This window comes from Hemitrygon akajei, chromosome 13 (genome assembly GCF_048418815.1).
Source record: "Hemitrygon akajei chromosome 13, sHemAka1.3, whole genome shotgun sequence".
In the NCBI taxonomy this organism is placed as follows: Eukaryota; Metazoa; Chordata; class Chondrichthyes; order Myliobatiformes; family Dasyatidae; genus Hemitrygon; species Hemitrygon akajei.
Window position 1 is genome coordinate 27216316 of NC_133136.1, and position 14035 is coordinate 27230350.

At 37.3% G+C, this 14035-nt stretch overlaps 1 protein-coding gene across 4 annotated transcripts in view; it reads right to left on the reverse strand.

Annotated features, from left to right (window-relative positions):
- Positions 1-14035, reverse strand: part of LOC140737724 (probable E3 ubiquitin-protein ligase HERC1) — a 273953-nt gene that overhangs the window by 55688 nt on the left and 204230 nt on the right. For all 4 annotated transcript variants that reach the window (XM_073064301.1, XM_073064302.1, XM_073064299.1 and 1 more), the window contains 4 exons: positions 12862-12967; positions 12554-12700; positions 10666-10767; positions 1449-1622 (listed from right to left, as the gene is read on the reverse strand). In XM_073064301.1, coding sequence (XP_072920402.1) covers positions 1449-1622; positions 10666-10767; positions 12554-12700; positions 12862-12967 — 529 coding nt within the window. The remainder of the gene's footprint in view (positions 1-1448; positions 1623-10665; positions 10768-12553; positions 12701-12861; positions 12968-14035) is intronic.

The window sequence follows — 14035 nt, forward strand, 5'->3', positions numbered from 1 at the left end:
TGCCTATTGAGAATTTTCAGTGGTTTCTTTCCATTTTAGGATTGCAACCTTTGCACTTTTTTTATTTTCAGATAATTATACTAATACCCTTAATATACTCTAGTCCAATGCCTTTCAAAATTGCTTGTGGCATATGTTAATTTCTTGCACAAAGATGCTCTTGGTCGTTTGAATACCATCATTTATTAGAATTTCATCACAGAGAAAAATAGATTTTTTTTACTTCTCCTATTCTCTCCACACTTTGATGTGGCTTATCTTTGCCAGCTTACTGAAATGTTTACTTTGCTTTGCAGATTTTTTTGGTTTACCACAAGGCTTCTTCCAGCAATTTGTGTGTTCAGCAAATGAAATGTGTTATCCGGGTTCACTTCATCCAGATCAATATTATACAATTACTGAGGTTAAAGTAATGCAAGGTATACCAATGGTTATAACCATTATTTGCTCTATGCAAATAGACCAATTCATAAACTATGCTAATCCTGAATTTTAAAAAATATTGAGTCACATATCATCCAATATAAATAACTCCATTCACTGGTCTCTCCTATCTACCTGACTAACAAACCTTCTTTGCTCTATTTCTAACTTAAGAACATAGCTTTGAACTTAATTCAATCATTCCACTATCAATATAAAAATCTTTTAACAAAAATTCAGCCTTCCTCAGAAAACTCCTTTACTACAATGTGATTAGCTGATCCTATCCATCTGCACATGATTAGATCTAAAAGAGCCCATTCTCAAACTGGTTCTTCAATACCAGAGGTTCTTAACCCTGTGGTCTGTGGATAGATTCCAGAGTGTCTGTGAAGTTGGAGGGGAAAAACATTACGTCACTATTTTCACTAACCTCTAACAAAAATTTTGCATTTCCTTCAATTATGAATGTATGTAACAAACCAGTAATATTAACAGTACCTGTAACATTGTAACCAATAAAAATCACAAATATTTTATTTCATATATTTCAATACATTATTCTGAGAATGGGTCCATTGGCTTCACTAGGCAGCCCAAGGGGTACATGGCATAAGGTTAAGAACCCCTGCTCTATACTGATACAAAAAAAAAAACTATCTTGATTGAATTTCATGATCCCATTGTACAAACCTGGAGAAAATATTTAGTGTGCTTGGGGAAAAAATAATGTGAGTTATTGAGTGGATTAGCAAAAACTTCAGACACATTCATGATGGTCCTACTCTGAGAAGACCTGAAACGCCAGCTAGTTCTCTATCCACTGATGCTGTCTGACCCACTAAGTATTTTCAGAATTTCCTCCACTTCCGACCTAGAAGTAGTTGAAAACTAAACACAGAAGTCAGTCAAAGATTAAGGAGGAGAAATGGAACAAATAATTGCACAATGCAATCATATTTAATTCATAAGATGTTATCCAGCTTAATTTATATACCTATATACAAACCAAAATTGAATATTACCTTTTCATATGCATATTGGGCATGCAGGAGCAAAGGTAGTCTTTCAATAAAAACCTTCATACATGGAGCCTTATTCAGTCCTATAATCCCCTGTGCTCTAAGAGCCATTCGACACGATGGCAAGATGTGGTTCTGAGACATCCACTCTGGTGAACATCTGATTAGAAGGACATCCTATCAAGAAAGGACATACATTTAGAATTTGGACAATTTTCTGTTAAAGCTTTTCTCACACATGTGCTGAAACTGTGTCAAGACCACTATTACTTTCAAATTTATAGTTAAAAAAATTTCTTCTGACATTCCTGTGTCCAAAGTCAAAGATCATTATTGCAATATTTTATTTGTCTTCTAAAGATAATCTACACCTTAAGTTGAAGAATTTCCGTAACACTGCCATAAACAGCATCCTTTCACTAAAATTACTCTGGGGAATCATTGTTCTGGAAACGACCATCTCTCATTACTCTAGACCTAGCAAGTATGTTCTATAATCAATTTCTTGTCTTGCTTTAAAATCTTTTCTCTCATGATTCATTCAGTCTGATCAATTAAGACAATACCTATTTGGTCATCTTGTTCATACGGTCCTGATTCCTGAATTTCTTCACTGTGAGTTTGCAATTTCAGTGTAAAATATGAAACTGAACGGGCAGGATTTCGCTGTGGCAGATGTATGGAAAAGTAATGCAGCAGACTGTAATATTGTAACAGCAATTGTCAATCTTTCCTTTTGCTGTGAAAATGTGTGATATCTCTCTGTACCTTGTAAGTGAGCAAGAGAGCCTGTGGCATGTCGAAACGTTGGGTAAACAATAACTTCTGTTGACTGCAGATCATGGGCTCTTTTTGTGTGCTTTGCTATTGGTTGGAGGGTGGTGGGTGCTGAAACTTTTTGCTGAAATGGGTGGGGGAAGATAGAATGTTGATACGTTGACGCTATTTGTGTAGGGAAGGGGGCTTTGGGGTTCTAACGTTTTTCTGTTGTTCATTCCTATGGGGTTCTTCTGTTTCTCATGGATGTCTGCGAAGACAAGTATTTCAGGTTGTATGCTGTAAACATGCTCTGATAATAAACGGAAGTTTCTGAGATACTCAGACCACCCCTTCTGGCACCAACAATTATTCCATGGTCAAAGTCACTTAACAACAACTGAACCTCCTCACCATGTCTGCATATTTTTTATGCATTGAGTTGCTGCCACAAGCTTGACTGATTATCCATCTGCATTATTAGGTACACATATAAAGTCCAGCTTTCTTGAGATAATGCCCCAAAATTATCAAGTCAAATCATCATTTTTACTGTCATTTTGACCATAACTGCTGGTACAGTACATAGTAAAAATGAGATGTTTTTTCAGGACTATGGTGTTACATGACACAGTACAAAAACTAGACTGAACTACGTAAAAAAACACAGAGAAAGCTACACTAGATTACAGACCTACACAGGACTGTGTAAAGTGTGCAAAAACAGTGCAGGCACTACAATAAATAATAAACAGGACAATAGGGCAAGGTGTCAGTCCAAGCTCTGGGTATTGAGGAGTCTGATAGCTTGGGGGAAGAAAGTGTTACATAGTCTGGTTGTGACAGCCCGAATGCTTCGGAGCCTTTTCCCAGACGGCAGGAGGGAGAAGAGATTGTATGAGGGGTGCATGGGGTCCTTCACAATGCTGTTTCCTTTGCGGATGCAGCGTGTAGTGTAAATGTCTGTGATGGTGGGAAGAGAGACCCCGATGATCTTCTCAGCTGACCTCACTATCTGCTGCAGGGTCTTGCGATCCGAGATGGTGCCATTTCCAAACCAGGCAGTGATGCAGCTGCTCAGGGTGCTCTCAATACAACCCCTGTAGAATGTGATGAGAATGGGGGGTAGGAGATGGACTTTCCTCAGCCTTCACAGAAAGTAGAGACGCTGCTGGGCTTTCTTTGCTATGGAGCTGGTGTTGAGGGACCAGTTGAGATTCTCTGCCAGGTGAACACTAAGAAATTTGGTGCTATTAACGATCTCTACCAAGGAGCCGTTGATGTTCAGCGGGGAGTGGTCGCTCTGTGCTCACCTGAAGTCAACAATCATCTCTTTTGTTTTGTTCACATTAAGAGACAGGTTGCTGGCTCTGCACCAGTCCGTTAGCCGCTGCACCTCCTCTCTGTAAGTTGATTCATCGTTATTGCTGATTAGACCCACCACGGTTGTGTCATCGGCGAACTTGATGATATGGTTCAAGCTGTGTGTTGTAGCACAGTTGTGGGTCAGCAGAGTGAACAGCAATAGACTGAGCACACAGCCCTAGGGGGGGCCCCGTGTTCAGTGTGATGGTGTTGGAGATGCTGCTCCCGATCTGGACTGACTGAGGTCTCCCATTCAGGAAGTCTAGATTGCAATTGCAGAGGGAGGTGTTCAGGCCCAGTAGGCTCAGCTTTCCAATCAGTTTCTGAGGGATGATTGTGTTGAATGCTGAACTGAAGTCTATGAACAGCATCTGAACGTATGTGTCTTTTTTGTCCAGGTGGGTTAAGGCCAGGTGGAGGGTGGTGGCAATGGCATCATCTGTTGAGCAGTTGGGACGGTACGCAAACTGCAGGGGTCCAGTGAGGGGGGCAGCAGGGTCTGATATGCCTCATGACGAGCCTCTCAAAACACTTCATGATGATGGATGTAAGTGCAAAAGGACGGTAGTCATTTAGGCAGGACACTGAAGACTTCTTCGGCACAGGGACGATGGTGGTGGCCTTGAAGCACGTTGGAACGGTAGTGTTGCTCAGGGAGATGTTGAAGATGTCAGTGAGAACATCTGCTAGCTGGTCTGCACATCCTCTGAGCACTCTACCAGGGATGTTGTCTGGTCCAGCAGCCTTCTGTGGGTTGACCCTGCACAGGGTTTTTCTCACGTTGGCCACAGTGAGACACAGCGCCTGGTCATTTGTAGGAGAGGTGGACTTCCTTGCCACCACGTCATTTTCCGCCTCAAACTGGGCGTAGAAGTTATTCAGCGCGGAGTCAGCGGGAGACGCTCATGGAGTGAGTACTGTTTTAGATTCACTCCATAACCTTTACTTTTTTTAACCTTTGATCACCCTTATCCAACTTATTTTTACCTACACCAAAAGATTCTTGCTATTTTCTTGGGCTTATCGTTAAGAGTTTATTGTGAATTTTTGAAGATATGCAAACAGAAATGGCTCTTAGATCTAAAGGACGAGAACCGGGGCGTAACCCGAACGGTAATGGAAAGAAGCAAGCTCAACCGCAACGCACTGAGTTAACTTATGAATTGTTTATGGAGGTTTTGGATAAAAAATTCGATGAACTACAACAAGTTTTTAAACAAGATATAAAGGCCTTTCAAGATTATATGGTTAAGACGGATTCAGTAATTAACCAGCAGCAAGTTCTTATTGCGTCTCTGCAAGAAGAAGCTCGGAAACGAGATTTGACAATTGAAAAATTGCAACAGGATTTAATTTCGACCATTAAACTGGTGGAATCACTTAAAGCTAAGAGTGTCGACTTTGAGAATCGGTCCAGAAGACAGAACCTACGTATACTTGGTCTCCCAGATGGCATAGAAAAAGACGATCCTTCGAAATATTTTGCTCAACTTTTAAAAGATGCGTTCCCGTTGGTTTTCCCAGAGAATCCCCCGTTACTTGATCGAGCACATAGAATTTGGCGTCGTTCATTGAGTGCTCCAGCTAAACCCTCGGTTGTAATTGTCCGGTTTCACTATGTACACGACAAAGAACAACTTATTCGTGTGGCTCGGCGGGCTGGAATGATTAAATTTCAAGAGTACCACTTCCGTTTGGTTGAAGATTTTAGTCCTGAAGTTATGAAGAAAAGGCTTCTTTTTAAACCTCTGATGTCTGAATGTTATGAGAAAAATCTAAAACCTGCGCTCTTATACCCTGCGAAACTTAGAATTTCTCCGTCGAATGCTCCACGCCAGGTTTTCCTTTCTACATCTGAAGCAAGAAAGTATCTGGAGGAGAACTTCGATTCCTCAAACCAGAGTTAGTCTCTGGTTATTGGTGTAGGTTTATCCTATACTTTATATTTAAGTTAAAATGTGTTTTCGTTATATTAATCGCTCTGTTTTATACACTTTAACCATTATACTATATTTTTGACTATTATTTTTGTTCCCTCGAAGGTATATTTTTAACCTTTCGAAGGGAAATTCTTTTTTATTAAGATGGTGGTTTTTTGGAAAAATATTCTTGGTTTTGTTTAAGATGGCGTTATTTTTTCTTTTCTCGTCTTCTTCCTATAATGCATCGTTTATCATAGTTTAAATATTTCTTGATTTGTTTGGGTTATAACCCGATTTATAAGCTTTTAGTGATTATATTCTTTTTTTTTTACAACAAAGTATATTAAGAAGCGTGGTTTTTAGTTCAGTGATTATAATTTTAAAGTTGGGGTGGTTTTTTTAATATATATCCTTTATATACGGAGTGGTCTTCCGCTGATATGGGGGTAGAATTAGTCTCATTTTTTCCTTTTTCTAGCCATATTTTGGCTTTCTTTCTTTTTCTTGTGGGGGTGGGGGATGGTCTGTTTTCTAATTTTATTTTTCTTTTACCAGTTTGTTTTAGTTTTTTCATTTGGGCTGTTTCTGAACTACAAATATGTCTACGATGTCGTCACTTCCGGGTCCGCTCTTTATTTTTGTTCCTCTTCCGGGTGCATGAGTTTATAATTTGGTTAACCCTTTCTATACCAAAGGGTTGATTTTAGAAGCATGGCTCAGACCATTAATTTTGTGTCTTGGAATACTAATGGTTTAAACCATCCGATTAAACGAAAGAAGATTTTCAAAGTATTCCAAAGACTTAATGCTCATATCATTTTTGTACAAGAAACTCATGTGAGGAAGGAGGACAAATATCGCTTTTTAAGGTCTTGGCGGGGTCAACAGTATCATTCGAATTCGAATGCCAAAGTTAAGGGAGTTTCAATTTTTATTGACTCCTCTATTGCATTTGTTCAACACGATATCCTTTCGGATCCGAATGGTAGATTTTTGTTAATTACGGGTTTACTTTGTAATAAAAAGGTTGCTATGGTTAATGTTTATGCTCCAAATGTGGATTGTCCTGATTTTTTAAGTCCTTATTTACTTCTTTACCTAATCTAAATGAATATAAGTTAATAATGGGTGGTGACTTTAATTGTTGTTTAAATCCTTTGATGGACAAATCTATATCTATTCAGACTTTACCCAATAAGTCGGCCACTTGTATTAACTCCTTTTTGACTGATAATGGAATTTTTGATATTTGGAGATTTCGGCATCCTAACGACAAAGAGTTTTCTTTTTTCTCACATGTTTATCATTCCTATTCGAGAATTGATTATTTTTTTATTGACTCTTGTTTTATTCCTTCGGTAATTGGTTGTAATTATGATATTATAGCTATCTCTGACCATGCTCCATTAAAACTTTCTATTAAATTTATGGATACAGCTTCTAATGTTAGACAATGGTGATTTGACTCTACCTTATTGCAAGATCCGGACTTTATTAAATTTATGAAGGAGCAGATTGATTTCTTCTTTTCAACTAATTCCACGGATGATATTTCTTGCGGAACACTTTGGGACACTTTTAAAGTGTATATACGTGGACAGATTATCTCTTACTCTGTTGGTCTGAGAAAACGCATTAAGAAGGAAACTCTTTTATTGGTTGATAAAATTAAAGAGATTGACAAGAAATATTCGATCACTCCTAGTAAGGAGCTTTACAAACAAAGGGTTGAATTTCAAATGGAACATAGTTTATTACTTACATCTCCAATTGAAAATCAATTAATGAAAACCAGATCTGATTTTTATATACATAGTGATAAATCGGGTAAACTGTTAGCTAGTCAGTTGAAGAATGTTTTGGTTAAACGTCAAATCACTAAGATTCGTCAGCAGAATGGGGATTTGACAGTTAACCATGATGAGATAAATAAGTCATTTCAAGACTTTTATACCTCCCTGTATCAATCTGAATTCCCTCAGGATCATAATACCATGTGTGATTTTCTTGGGAAATTGAATTTTCCAAAATTATCATCCGATGATCTTTCAATATTAGATACTCCTATTACGGATGCAGAAATTAAAGGGGTTATTTCCTCAATGAATTCTGGGAAAGCACCAGGTCCAGATGGGTATACAGTAGAATTTTTAAAATGTTTTTCCGCTACTCTTTCTCCTTGGTTATGCAGGGTTTTTGAAGAAGCAATTAGATTGGGGAATTTGCCACAATCTTTTTATAGAGCTTCCATTTCTTTAATACTGAAGAAAGATAAAGACCCTACTGACTGTGCATCCTATAGACCAATATCTTTATTGAATGTGGACTCCAAGATCTTTTCCAAGTTACTGGCTTCCAGGCTGGAGAAGGTATTACCCCAAATTATTTCGGAAGATCAAACCGGTTTTATTAAAAATCACTATTCTTTTTTCAATGTTAGGAGATTACTGAATATTGTTTATACTCCTTCACATAGCACTTCAGAATGTGTTATTTCATTAGATGCGGAGAAAGCATTTGATAGAATTGAATGGCCTTACTTATTTTATGTGTTGGAGAAGTTTAATTTTAGTCCGACATTCATTTCTTGGATTAAACTGATTTATCACACTCCAGTAGCCTCAGTGTTTACTAATAATCAAAGATCTCCCTTTTTTCGTTTTTTTCGGGGCACTAGACAAGGTTGTTCTCTTAGCCCATTACTATTTAACATTGCTTTAGAACCTTTGGCAATTGCTATCAGAGAATCACAGGATATTTCGGGTATTAATCATGGGACAGATATTCATAAGGTATCTTTGTATGCAGATGATTTATTATTATTCATTTCTAACGCTGAGAAATCTATTCCAGCAGTTCTATCATTGTTGGCTCAATTTAGTGAGTTTTCTGGGTATAAGTTAAATCTTAATAAGAGTGAATTGTTTCCTTTGAATAGACAGGTCCCAAATTATGGAAATTTACCTTTTAAATTAGTTAATGACTCTTTTATTTACTTAGGGATTAAAATCACAAAAAACCATAAAGAATTATATAGGTTTAATTTTTTACCCTTAATTGATCAGATTAAAGGCTTGTTTACTAAGTGGTCGCCATTATCTTTATCTCTGATAGGTAGAATTAATGCTATTAAGATGGTTATTTTACCTAAGTTTTTATTTATTTTTCAAGCGGTACCAATTTTTATTCTGAAATCTTTTTTTACTAATGTTGATTCAAAAATTTCCTCATATATATGGCAGAATAAAAATCCCAGGTTAGGTAAAATATACTTACAGAAGACAAAGAAGGAAGGTGGGTTGGCATTACCTAATTTCAGATTTTATTATTGGGCAGTTAATATTAGATATTTGTTATGTTGGTTGAAAGACTGGGATGGTTCTTTTGGCCCTCATTGTTTGTTTTGGAAATTAAATCGGTACCAGGTTATGCTCTGGGTTCTATTTTAGGGACTTCTCTCCCTTTTGCTCTTTCTAAATTGCCGAAACGAATTGACAACCCGATAGTTAAATATACCTTACGCATATGGTTTCAATTTTGGAAATTTTTCGGGTTAACTCAATTCGTTTTAAATATTCCTATTGTATCTAATTGTTTTTTCCACCCTTCAATTATAGATCAAGCTTTTTTGGCTTGGGAAACTAAGGGTTTACTAAGATTTTCTGATTTATTTTCGGACAACTGTTTTATGTCTTTTAAGCAATTATCTAATAAATATAATTTGCCTAGATTTCATTTTTTTAGATATTTACAGGTTAGGCATTTTTTAAGTACGGTACTTCCTACGTTTCCAAATTTTGTCTCTTCAGATATTCTGGAGAGTTTGTTCGAATTAAACCCTTTTCAAAAAGGGCTTATATCAAAATTTTATAATATAATTATGAAGATACGTTCAGAGCCCTTTATAAGACAAAAAATGATTGGGAAAGAGAGCTTAATCTTATTATTCCTATTGAGAATTGGGATAGAATTCTTCAATTAGTTAATACATCATCTATATGTGCCAAACATTCATTAATACATTAAGGTCGTACATAGGGCCCATATGTCCAAGGATAAATTAGCTCATTTTTATTCTTATATAAACCCTATTTGTGATAGATGTCAATTTGAAATCGCGTCTTTAACTCATATGTTTTGGTCATGTCCGCTTTTGAAAAAATATTGGAAAGATATTTTTGATATTATCTCTGCGGTATTGAACATCGATTTACAACCCCATCCTATTACCGCAATTTTTGGTTTACCAATGATGGACTCACTTCATTTATCTTCTTCCGCCTGTCGAATGATTGCATTTCTCACTTTGATGGCTAGAAGATCTATTTTGTTGAATTGGAAGGAAATTAATCCTCCCACTGTATTTCATTGGCTTTCTCAAACTATGTTATGTTTAAATTTAGAAAAAATTAGAAGTGGTGTATTCGATACTTCTATTAAATTTGAAGAGATATGGAGACCATTTATTCAATATTTTCATATGATGTAATATGACCCTGTTCCAAGCTTATTGGATTTTCCAGCTTTAATCTTATTTATGTTGAGAGGATCGGAGTTGACGACACTGATGATTATGTATTCTTGTGAGATATTATAAACAGCCCTTTTTTTTCCTTTTTAGTTTTTCTTTTTTTTTCTTTTTTTGCTTCTTTTTTCTTCTTCATTAGTTATTAGATTAGTAGTTTAGTCAATTTTGCAATTTTTTTTTCTTTTTTCTGTTTTTATATCATATATTATGAAATACCTAGATTTACCTTGTTCATACATATACTGTATGGTCCATGTTTTGGGAAAACTCATTTATACTGTAATCATTGCTTATGTATTCTTTCATGTGTAATGGGAATTTGTATCTTTGTAATCCCTTTATTAATATATCAATTGTATTTTGTTCATAATATTATTAATAATAATAAAGAGATTGAAAAAGAAAGAAGAAAGAGAAGTTATTCAGCGCATCTGGGAGGGAGGTATCAATCAACATTCTCTTAACACATCTTGCTGTTTGTGGGATCTGTGTGGAAATTGGGTGCAACAATAACTGCACTTTAAAATTACATAAATCCTTGGTTTTGAGTGGTAGAATTCTGTTGTAGTATTCACAAATAAAAAGCTTCACTTTGTAATACTGAATTTGCTTCTTTAGTGATCAACTTAAATAATTATAACCAACTGACCTTCGCTCTGCTGGAGCAAACTGCTACTCCAATGTCTGGAATCCAGGCTATTCCGACTATTGACCCTAGACCAGTTACTACTGTCTGCAGAACTGAACCATCCTGAGAGGAAAGAAAGAAAAAAGATACATTTGTTCTTAATTAACAAGTGCTTGATTTAATATTTACATATAACATTTATTTTGAAATGTAACTTTCAGAAGCACCAAAAGAAAAATAATATCATGGTAGATCTGGAGATACAAGAGACTGCAGATGCTGGAGATGTGAAACAACACACAAACCAGCTGGAAGAACTCAGCAGGTCAGTCAACTTCTATAGAGGAATATGGACATATGGCATTTTGGGTCTAGACCTTTCATCTGAACTCTAGATGAACTGTCTTGACCAGAAATATCATCTATTCATTTCCCTTCATTGATGCTGCCTGACCCAATGAGTTCCTCTAGCTCTTTTGTGTGTGGCTCAAGGCAGATTTGCAATTTCGCTTATATGGAACAGTATTTTTGAAACACAATTTAATTTCAATAAAAACAATTTCAAAGGAAATAGTGGATCTTGCAATCAGATTTGCTTTCACAAATGCAGTGACTTACAAACCACCCCGGAGGCCAGTTCTAGGATCTTGGTCAACGCATAACGTGGATTGCTTGCGCAGAAGCGAACATCCTTGTCAACTTAAAGACCAACCAGTGCTAGTAACTGTTTAGTGCTGGTAGCCTGATGCAGGAAGATTTTCTTTACTTATCCATTGAGGTGGCACTCACTCAGGCCTCTTCACCAGCAACCATGATCCCCACTTTCACCACACTCCCAGCTATCACCTAACATGACTATTACAATGAACCAATCATAGCAACGGCCTTGCACGTGAAATTTTAATTCTGTCGCCCCCTTTCCACAGACCTATTTGGTGTTTCCAGCAATTTGTTCCATTTCTGAAAAAACTAATCTCTCTTATTGTTTTGGAAAGATACATTAAGGATACTTAAGAGACTCTCATGTACGCACATGAAAGAAGAATGGAGGCGTACGGGGTATGGTGCATGGGCCAAAAGACCCATACTGTGCTGTACTGTTTTATGTCCTATTTCCCACCCATTTACCTCCTGACTCATGTTCACTAATGATTGTCTGAACCAACGTTAACATCATCACTGTCACATTCCATGTCTGCCAATGACACTAGCTGGCTCCTAAGGGTCAAATCCCCACTGGAATCCCAGTCCTGATGAAGGGGCTCAGCCTGATATGTTAACTGATATTGCCCAAACTGCTGAGTTCCTCCATCATTTTCTGTGTTTTACTCTGGATTTCCCACATCTGTAGAATCTTCTGTGTTTATGATGTTTATGCAGCAAAGCCAACTCTTTTCTATACCCTCCCTCCCTCCCTCATATATGTCCTATGGACACTAAGAAAAAACTTCTGTGGGCTTCAGGATGATTCTGTAGCAAGTGAGGTGCTTGGCCCTGTGTATTGTTGAACTTTGTAGTTGAACTGGCCATATTCCACTTCATCAACATGCTTTAACAATCTTATCTTGGTTTAATTTCCTCTTCTGATAAAGGAAGAAATCTGGTTTGTTATTTACAAAAACTATTAAAATATTGGCCAAACAAACTTGCATTCTGTGGGCAAGAGTTCCCTGCTAGCCTGAAATTGAACAAAAAATTGATTTATCTTCTGTTTCATATGGAATCAAAATGAGATGGTCAAAGGAAGTACTGAAAAAAAGTGGGCTTGAAAAATTTATAAGTTTATAAAAGCAACAAGGTTAAATATTAACAAAATCCCTGCAAAACTGGATCTTTACTTCTCACTTGTCCTAAGTTTTGTATCTTTTAGTAAGTAAATTTCAAAATTAAACTGCAGCAAAATCCTTACCTGCATAGACCAAATATTTATCAACCCTCCAATTCCTCCAGACAAAAGTGCTAATCCATTGGGACTGAAGGACACCGCTACCACTGCAGTTATGTGAGCATTGAGACGAAATATACACTTGGCTCTACCTCTGAGCTGAAATCTATCCTACAATAAATAAAAAGTTAGGTTAAAAAAGTTCCTACAGTACAGAATATCACTTTGATTTAAACTTCTATTCAATATTCAATCTTTATCTTTGCAGATTAAGATCAATTCCTGTCCAAAAGATTCATACCACAGATCATAATGCAACTTTCTTCCCCTACCTCAGTTTGCTTTCCTTGTACATCAGAAGGCAAGAAGTTTGGCAACGAAACTGCAGTGCCACCTTGTGGTAGTGTCCAAACATAAACTAAGCCATTCTGACAACCCCTGGTGTGAAAATCAAAACAGAATAATTTTCATCAGCCGAACAAAAACCAGACCTTAAAACGTATATATTAAAAATAAAATTACAGCTCAGGTTGTTAAGCATTGTGGTTAATATAAACTGCTTCGCCATAGTGGGAGGCAAGGGAGGAGATTGCTGAGCCTCTGGCGATGATCGTTGCATCATCAATGGAGACCGGAGAGGTTCTGGAGGATTGGAGGGTTGCGGATGTTGTTCCTTTATTCAAGAAAGAGAGTAGAGATAGCCCAGGAAATTATAGACCAGTGAGTCCTACCTCAGTGGTTGGTAAGTTGATGGAGAAGATCCTGAGAGGCAGGATTTATGAACATTTGGACTATTGGGAATAGTCAGCATGGCTTTGTCAGGGGCAGGTCGTGCTTTACCAGCCTGATTGAATTTTTTTAAGGATGTGACCAAACACATTGATGAAGGAAGAGCAGTAGATGTAGTTTATATGAATTTCAGCAAGGCATTTGATAAGGTACCCCATGTAAGGCTTATTGAGAAAGTAAGGAGGCATGGGATCCACATTGCTTTGTGGATCCAGAACTGGCTTGCCCACAGAAGGCAAAGAGTGGTTGTAGACAGGTCATATTCTGCATGGAGGTCAGTCACCAGTGGAGTGCCTCAGGGATCTGTTCCGGGACCCTTACTCTTCGTGATTTTTATAAATGACCTGGATGAGGAAGTGGAGGGGTGGGTCAGTAAGTTTGCTGATGACACAAAGGTTGGGGGTGTTGTGGATAGTGTGGAGGGCTGTCAGAGGTTACAGAGGGACATTGATAGGATGCAAAATATGGGCTGAGAAGTGGCAGATGGAGTCAACCCAGATAAGTGTGAAGTGGTTCATTTTGGTAGGTCAAATATGATGGCAGAATACAGTATTAATGGTAAGACTCTTGGCAGTGTGGAGGATCAGAGGGATCTGGGGTCGTAGTCCATAGGATGCTCAAAGGAGCTCTGCAGGTTAAGGAGGTGTTCGGTGTATTAGCCTTCATCAAATCGTGGAATTGAATTTTAGGAGCCGAGAGGTAATGTTGCAGCTATAT